Here is a 9,761-nt window from a genome sequence, read left to right as displayed (position 1 = left end):
TGAACACAGAATAAATGAACAGAAAATATCCTAATTAACTTAATTACTTCCAAAGTTCTATAAACATGTTTCTTATAAAGTTATACGTGGAATAAATATTTCAATTATTTAGTTATTTTCATTTCAATTTATGCACCACTAAGAGTTATATTTAGCGCAATGGATTGTTTTCTCGCGTAGGTACAGGAGACTACCACCAGCAGTCGCAGCAGCAGCAATAGACCCTAGCTAAGATCTTGACCAGATCAACTACAGTACCAGTGTCACCTCAGTAGTCTATTTTGGTAGGGCTCATGTGTATTTAGATTTTTCATTTTGATCATTGTATATAAGTAACGTTGTAAATCACTTCGAGATATGTAATTAAATTTTTGGATTGTATATAATTTGTACATTATTGTATGTAAATTTTATAAGAATGAAATGAAATGTATTTTTCTGAAAATTTTTGTGAGCAATGATGTGATGTATGGACATATGAAATGGACATAAACTGTTTTTAACATGTAAATAAGGAAACCTGCCATTCACTAATAAAATAGAGGAGACTCTGACTAGGTCTCTATAAAAATAAGATGTGATATATAAAAAAAAAAAATTTCTACACGTAAGATAATATAATTAAATAGACATTAAATTAATATTATACACGATAAGACAGGATAGGGTGCTCCGGCACCAAATGTAGCACACCTTGCTCAACTATACTGTAGACGGGTGAGGGGCATTACAGTGTATAAAGCTTAAATCCGTCCAAGTTATAATGTCCTCTGTCCAAACCATATGAATTTTTATTCTACTTTTTATCGCTTTATTCATTTTTCATTTCTTTTTTAAGGGCTTGCCACTCATCATCTAGTTTGATGTACTTTTGTGCCCTTTTCATCGGTTACTGATAATTGACTGTCTAATTTTTTATGAGGAAATCCATGAATTTGGCATTCCTTGATCCTTTTTTATTACCTCGCGAGCTGTTTCATGGTTGAAACCTTCCACCAGTATAGCTTTGGTGTTAAAATGAGAAATATAATCTCTTAAAGACTTACCTTCTTGTTGGTATATCTTTCTAAGATTTGAGGAAAGCTTCTTTGGAGGAATATAAGTAATGGACTTCTCCTTGAAAGGGCTCACCAATTGCTCAAAATTCTCAATTGAAGCTATTGGCAAAAGTTGATACCATTTATGTGCTAATCCTGTCAAAGTTGTTGGAAATCCTTGCACAAATTATAGTTATTAACATTCTATAATTGCATGGTGGTGCAAAAATTGGCTAAATGACTCATTGGGTCAGTTGTCCCTTCATATTTGTCCAGCACTGGGAGCTTAAACTTTGGAGGGAATGATTCAATGAGGATCACCTCGAATAATGGAGAAGCATCTCCAACACCAAAGTTCCTTATCATGCTGCTATTTTTTATATCTCTTAATTGTCCTTAAAGGAAATTGGGATGGTGATTAGCATAGGCATTAGCCTGATCTCAAGAGCCTTTTCAAACTCTTTCTTCATGGCTATGATGGTTGTCGATTCCACCAAAAATTAAATTAACTGGAATTACCAGTAATGAAATATTTTCTGTAGTAAGTGGTAATCCAGGTCGAACCCTAGAGACTGTGTTATTAAATTTCATGCACTTGTGTAATAGGAAAAGAAAAGGTTGGGGGGGGGGGTTGTAACACTAAATCAGAAGAAAGAAATCATGTTCAGAAATTAAAGAACTAAATTTAAATATGAAACTCTCAAATTAAACAAACTTTAGTCCAAGATAATTCGCATTCCAATGCCTGACTTGATCATAGACAAAAGAAATACAATTATCTGTTATTGAATACTTAACGTAGATTTACCAAACAGCGAGGTAAAACCCCTAACTTCCCTATATTCATCAATTTGAGCCCAACACTCTTGTTGACTCTAATTATTAACTAAATTGGCATTAAGCAATCCTTATCAAATTAGTAACTGCTTTAAGAACAGGAAGTAGTTAAGCTGAACAACGATTTATAAAGCATAAATCATTTAATTCACCCTATTATTTCCTTGGGTTATTATCAAAAACTTGAATCATAATCAATAAAACCTAATTGCTACTCACATTCAATCTTACACAACAATTATGGATTATGAAGATGAACTAGCAATTGATCACATTAAACAATTAACTAATAGGCCTTTTTAGCAAATCATTCAATAGATCAAAAATAATGAAATCGGGAAACAAATAGATATTCAAAAAGACATAATTTAAATTAAGAACTTGGTCTCACAAATCATGCAATAGAACTAGAATCCCTTGAACTGAATTTAGAACTTAGCCACTCATGTTCATGGCTTACAGAAAATTAAAGAAAAATAAAGAGGAAATCTAAAAAGAGAATAGAGAATGAAGGTCTTCTATGGTGTTAGAAGGTCTAAATGGTATCTTTCAGCTGCTGGCCAAAGATAGCTGCTGGCCAAAGATGGTCTTTATACTAAAAAACCTAATCCAAAAATAAGAGCTGAACTTGGAAAAGTTTTGAAATTCAAAAGACAAATTTTCTGCTCTACAATCACGGCCATTTTTCAGCCACTTTCCTTTCGAATCTATCTCTGCCTTCTTCAGGAAAGTTGTAGCCCTACTTCTTAGCTTTCCAACGGTTACTCATTTGCCCAAATCGGAGATCTACAGTCCAAGTTATGGGCTAAAACCGAAACTAGTTTTGACAGACGATCTAACCCATAATTTTGAATTCATTGCCATTTTTTACAATTAAAATGGCCTTATCTCTCTTCCAGCCCTTCACAACAATTGTAGAGGTGGCTCTTAAGGTTCAATTGGGCCTAGGTTTACTTCATTTGGACCTCCGGATCTCCAGATATAAAATAAATCCCAAGACTAGTCATGACAAATCAAGTATGGGCTTTTGCAATAGATTCTTAGCTCATTTTGTCAACCTTGAAGACTGATTTGGGCTTTGGTCCCTCTTTGTCATTTGTAGTGCTCTGACTTATCTTTTCAATAAATTAAACAGCACTTAATTTGGAGACCCACAACTTTAGAAACACTTGAAAAATATAGCAAAGGTCAAATTAATGCATGTGCTGAAAATTTCTCCATTCAACACAATTATTCCAACAACTCTCTAAAAATATACCTAATTGATAATTATACTTTAATCAACTGAATAAGACATAAAAATACACTAGAAACATTAAATGTGATGGGAGTAAAATTAATAAAGTATGCACTTATCAGGCTATGATCATGGTCTCTAAATTTTTTATTTCTTGGAACATTTGCTTTCGGGAGGGAGATGGGTCAATTTGTTTATTACTTATGCCTGGTGCTTCCAAAGTAGGTGGGAACAAGCCTTTTTTGATGTTGGTGTTTACCAGATTAATAGTGTCCCTAATAACTTTTCCTTCATTATCATTTGCCATTTTTAGAAACAAATGATTAATGTCTTAATTTTGCAAAAGATTAGAACCCATAAAAACTTAAAAATAACAAAATGAGAGAGGAAGAATTATTTTGGGATCTCAGTCGTTTGAGTTTCCTTCAAATGGTACCACTGTTGTTGCCTTGGGTTCCAAGGACAGTGGTTGCCAGAAGGTGTTTGTTCCTTGAAGAAAAGAGAAATGAGGTTAGTGGCCTCTCGAAGGCCACTTCAATGCCCAAGCTAACAAATGAGTTGTTAGATCTTATTTTAGAATAATGGAATTCTGGTTTGTGAGAATGCGTACCTCTTTTCTTTCTAAAATCTCTTTTTTATAGTTCTGTTTTGGACTGTTACACAATATCCTCCTATGTATGATACCAGGCATAATATTTGTTTCTTTCCTATCATATTGCTATTTTTTTTAGTGTTCCTTAATTTAAGCCTATTGGGTCGTGATAGTCTAGCTTTCCTTATTATTCTATTGGTTTAGTCAACTTGATTGAGCATTCTCTTGCTCAGTCATATTCTGCTCATCCATTCCTTTATTTAGTTTATTCTGTTCGGCTTTTGTTTGCTTTGCTTACTTAATGATTGGTTGTATTACTATCCCTACTCCTTTCTTTCTCTTTCATTGCTCATATCCTTGCCCATCTCTTTTTAGAGAGAGAGAGAGAGAGAGAGAGAGAGAGAAGAGAGATAGACAGACATAGAGAAAGAAGTGGGTGGAGGGTGGAGGAGAGAGGTCCTCTCTCTCAAAAATAATAAATTATTTTTAATACTGATTAACATAAATATTTTTTAGAACAATGATATCTCTCCCCCTCCTTCCACTCATCTCTCTTTATATCTCCACTCATCAAAGTAAAATTGGCTAAAATTGAAAAAAAAAATTCAAATAGAATCGGCTAAAATTAACAAAAATAAAGAAAGGCATTTGGATTTTTTTATTATCAAAGTTTATGCCACATCAGCAAAAACATATAAAAAAATAATATTTTTAACATGTCAGCTATCAAGTCAGTAATAATGTCTTAGTCAACTGCCACATCTGCAACACCATCTAAAATAATAATTTTACCACGCCATCTACCACATCATCCCCCAAATCCTCAAAGTTGAAGTTTGGCCAAAATAAACATTAAACTTTGAAATTGGGCCAAAATTGACCCCAAAAAAAAGCCAAAATTGACAATTCACATAAAAGTTTGGCTTTTTTGACATTTAGGCCTTTTCTTTTAATTTTAGATTCTATGTTTATGTTGTTTGATGAAATTTTAAGGAACTTTCTCATTTGTAATTATAATTTAATAATTTTTAGATTTGACAATTTCATACTTCTTGATTGTTATTGAAATTTCTAAGACCTTTGGTATTTGACAATTTTAGATTTGCTAATTGTAATTTTGAGTATTTATTTATTTATTTGTTATGTTGATATTTCAATTGTCTATATCTTGTCTAACGTAAAATTTTCTAGTTAATTAGTATCATGGGTCCTTTTTAATGAGTTGTGATTTGATAATGAGAGTTATGGTTTAAAATGTGAATTTGAGGATTGGCTGCAGGGATGAAATTGGTGGAAAATTTTTGGATTTCAACTTTTTAGTGTTGGGAATATGCAAGTGTTGAATTCCCATATCAGAAAAAGATAAGATGAGCGAGAGACATATAAGTGGGACCCCATTGCCTTTAGGTTTTGGGTTGGATATGGTGTCAAGCCCATAACTGTGTTCTTTCACAAGGCCCACCAAGAATAATTGTCCCCATATGCTTTAGGCTCCTCGGATCTTTAACAAAAGGTATCAAAGCCGATGGTTTAGTAGGGACGAGTATGGAGATGGTGGGCGATGATTCCTATGACACTTTAACTGTGGATGGAAGATTCAGGAGACTCCTAGTAGGCCAAGTGAAGGAAGAAGGCACTCTTTTAGAGATAACCAGACCAATTAAGTGGAGACTTTTAATACACGTAATGGGTCTAGTGTGGCTCTTAAAGGTGCACGCTCAAATTTTGGTGAAGTAATTGGGCTCTTGGTGACTCCATAATATTCGAGTTAAGAAAAATACTTTTATTTAATGAGGAGTAGGCCTAATAAGCTCAATATATAAGAGATTCACACTTGAGGAGAATATTACCCATAGACCTATTGCCTTAAGGTATTGAGTTGGATGTAGTGTTAAGCCCATGATTGTGCTCTTTCATAAGGTCCAAGAAGAAAAATTCTCCCCATTTGCTTTAGACTCCTTGCATTTCTAACATTTAGCTTTCAAAGGAAATTGTGATGTTGAATTGTACACAGTTGTTGAAGTGAGAAAGAGAAAGAATGAAGGGAGGGGGAGAAAGAGATGGGAGAGAAAGATATGAACGGCATTTATTCTAGAACTCGACTCAATCCACTTCGCACTTGATCAGTTTTCTTTGACCTTGCCTTGACCCTAATGTGGGGTGGGGATAGGGAGAAGGACTCTTTGCCTTGAATCCCCAAAATTAGTCTCGATAATAATATATTATAATTTATTTAAAACTAATTTATTTTAATATGTTTAAATTCTTTAATATTATAATTTTAATAAAAAAATGTATATTATTAAGATTATATTTAAAACTTATATTTCTAATTTCTAATTTAATTTTTTAATAACTGTGAGAAACCAACCTAGTTCTACTCTCCGACAAGGAAGTTCTTATTGGTGCATGGTTGATGGGTTTGGTTTCAAACCGAACCATTAAAAAACAATTTTTTATGAATTGAATCAAACTGAACTATTAGTAAAACTAAATCAAACCAAACAAAAAAATTGACCTGGTTTAGTCAATCAGTTTTGGGACACTTTCTTTGTCCACCATTACAAAGAAAAACTCGTTCAAATCTCAGCAAAACTTTCCCAAAATTCACTAAGACAACATAAAATCACCAAAACGGAAAGAAAAGTAAGAAATTAACTCAAATGCATCAAATAAATTTATATCTAAATAAATTTTTAAATCTAAAATCACACTTCACAATTCTACAAATCATCAATTAGTCAACATAAAATCACCGCCAACACAGAGAGAGAGCATGATGAAATCAGACAAGTGGTGAGGTAAGGGGAGGAATATTGAACATGCAATATAGCAATGCGATAACAATTGATCCATGGATTGAATTAAAAAAAAATGTCTTCAGCTTATCTTGAATCGATGAGAAAAGGAGAGTAGGAGTCAACATTGTGGCACAATAGAGGAAGCAAAGTAGTCGACATACGCATCATGGTGTCAGTTGTAGAGAGAAGAAACTGAGAGCAGGGAATGGCATTGTCATTGTGGGTGGCTATGTGAGACTTGAGAGGGTTAGAGACAAAGTAAGGATTGAGAGGAAGGGGATGCGTAAGAATGAGGGAGAGGTGAAAACGAAGGAAGAATGAGTGAGAGAATAAGAGCTGAGGGGTGAAAGACACTGCAAACTGGAGTGGGGCATTGGCCCAAGCTTATGACAATAGAAAGAAGGTATAGGCTTATAAAAATAGACAAAAGGCTTGGGCTAATATGAAGGAATGACCCAATTTCAAGTGTTTTGGTTTTTGTTTATTGATTTTTAGAAATCAAACCAAATTAAAAATTTAAATTTCCAAAAATCTTAAATTGAAGCTGAATCGATTAACTAAAATACTAAATTAGATCGATTCAATTCATATTTTTTTTAATTAAAATTGTTGTGTCATTAACCTGAGAAGTTCTCACCCCAACCCTAATTCTTTATTGGATTGGAAGTATTTATCCCTACTCTTGGTTCTTCTTCTTGACATCTAAAAAGAGAAAAGTATGAGAAAGAGGACTGATAAATTTTACAAATTTGATAAATTTTGCAAATTTGACCTAATTATAGTAGTAATAATAATATATTTTCACGGTTAACTTAAATAAAAGAAAAAATAAAATGTGGATAAAATTAAAATATAGAGATAATTTAATATGATTTTCAAGATATAAAATTGGGAATTTTGGTTCACAAGTTGGTATGAGACTTAATATGCAAGTATCCTAGGTTAATATCCAAAAATTTTGCATAGTTTATCATTATTGGTCAATGAAACTTGCATATAATTGATGAGTGAATAGCACAATAGAACATATTAATGTTTTCAAAAAAGAGAAACAATGAGCTGTGAAGGTGATGAGTGTGAGCAAGGAGATAGGTGATAATTTATTTTGTTAATTAAATAAAATTTTAAGAATTATGTCATAATTTATTATTAATTTTTTAATATTTGATTTAATTTTTTTAATTATAATTATAATAATTAATTAAAATTTAATTATAATACATATAATTTAAAATTTTGAATGTAATCATGAATATCCAAAAAGTTCTAAATTTTTTTTATCCAATTGCTAAATAATTAATTATGCTCAGCCATAATACTATTTTGTAATTTACCTAAAATTAACAACGCTCAAGTTTTAGTTTTTTTTTTTTCCAAAAAAGAATGTGAACTAGAGAATAAAACGCCAAAACAGTAGGTGTGCAGACAGCGAATGGTGGGTGCCCACACAAAAATCATAACGCCAGCTGTATGGCAAGCATTGTCACTGCGATTCTGTCTCCGCCCCTCTCCCAACGTTCACTTTCTCTCTCTTAAACTCCCAACTCTCTCCCTCTTCCTTCTGTCCCCGTAGATAAATAGTACATACCCACCATCCATAAAGCCACTAACCCTTGTCTCTAAATTGTGCTTCTTCTCTACCATTCCTCTTTTCTATACAATACACTATAATTCAATCTCAAAGAGGAATTGTAGAGTCTAATTCTCTTTTCAAAATTTTATTTTCCTCTAAAAATAAAAAAAAATTCCAAGAAATGGAAGCAATGAAGATGAAGCTTTTTGTCGTTTTGATGGTTGTGTTGATGGCTTTCTCCACCATGCAAATGGCTGCAGCAGCTGATGCACCAGCACCAAGCCCAACTTCTGATGCCTCTGTTTTTGTTCCTACATTCTTTGCATCTTTGGTTGCTCTTGCTTTTGGTTTCTTCTTTTGAACCTTTAATTAAATCATAATGTAGCGTGATTTATTTTATTGTATTTTTTTTTTGGTTTATTTTCTCAATTCTCTCTCTACCCATTTCTTTTTCTCTTTCTAGTTTCATATATCTATCTCCCAATTTTCTTGCTTTCCCTCATTTTATCCATCTTGGACATAGAGGCAAAAAGAAATGGGCAGGGCTTGTTTAGATTTATTCTTGATTATCATTGTTAATGTACTTGTGGTGTGTGATTAATGTATTTTGCTGTCTTCTTGTCTTATATTTATCACTTAATTAGTTAATTAATTAATTACTTATATTTGTATATTTTCTTATGCTATATGTCATGTGAGATTAGAGGATTAGGCTAATAAACCAATCTTATTTTGGGAGGATTTGATTAATCCATTGATGTATGATGTGATCTTTTTTTTTGGCTTGGTGGTCTACTCTCACTTGCATTTGTGATTTATTCTAGCAATATTATTTTTAAAAATTATTTTTTTAATGCATTGATATTGTTCTCAAATTCTCCTCTTCATCAACAATATTATTTTTAAAATTTTTTTTATTTATATAATATAATATTAATTGTTTTTGGCTTGAAGGGTGGGGATGAGCTCTAGTTTTGGCATATTGTAAAAGGAGCTGTGTGAAAGTGATAATTGATTACACTGATTGCAGGGCTTTCAATTTTGATACAGTTTGAGCCAAGGGTGCGTTGTGGCCTGCCCATGTGATTGCAGAACAGTAGTCCCTTCGGCAGAATTTTGAAAAACAAATATTTAATTATTAAAAAAAAAATCCTTCAAAAATTTTGAATGAAACATTCTTTCTATTGTTTCTGAAATCAGGATGGATCCGCTCGGTTCAATTGAAAAATCGAAAATATTCAAATTGGATTAAAATCTGGTAATTCGGTCGAGTGACAACATATAGATAAAGTGAGTTTCAATCAATTATTTTAGTAATTTTTATATAAAATAATATCATTTTTTACATATTACAATAATTAATTCATGATATTTGACAATTTTTTACGTAACAAAAATATAAAATGACTTTATTTTTTTTATTTATTGTGATGTGTTTTTTCTTTTCAAAAAATATTTTTAAACTCTTGTTCTTGACAATATAAATTTATTATCTTTATTTTTTATAGTAAATTTTAGAGAACAATTGTCAACTAAAAATTAAGTAGCATTGATTGAATTTTAAAGGTAAATTAGACAAGCTAATTAAAAATTAAAATGACATATTTCTACTGTATATGCTAATATATTAAATTAATTTATAAAATATTATTGATTTAATATTAGTATATTATTTTTAATATAT

General features: G+C 31.8%; 1 protein-coding gene across 1 annotated transcript; it reads left to right on the top strand.

The window, feature by feature from the left end:
* Positions 1 to 8,008: 8,008 nt before the first annotated feature.
* Positions 8,009 to 8,703, top strand: LOC110672753 (arabinogalactan protein 14). Its single transcript, XM_021835621.2, has one exon. The coding sequence runs from the start codon at positions 8,259 to 8,261 to the stop codon at positions 8,436 to 8,438; it is 180 nt and encodes a 59-aa protein (XP_021691313.1). The 5' UTR covers positions 8,009 to 8,258; the 3' UTR covers positions 8,439 to 8,703.
* The last annotated feature ends 1,058 nt before the right edge of the window (positions 8,704 to 9,761 follow it).

Source organism: Hevea brasiliensis, chromosome 9, assembly GCF_030052815.1.
Source record: "Hevea brasiliensis isolate MT/VB/25A 57/8 chromosome 9, ASM3005281v1, whole genome shotgun sequence".
NCBI classification, from domain to species: domain Eukaryota; kingdom Viridiplantae; phylum Streptophyta; class Magnoliopsida; order Malpighiales; family Euphorbiaceae; genus Hevea; species Hevea brasiliensis.
Note: the sequence above shows the minus strand (reverse complement) of the source record. Positions and strands in the feature narration are given on the sequence as shown.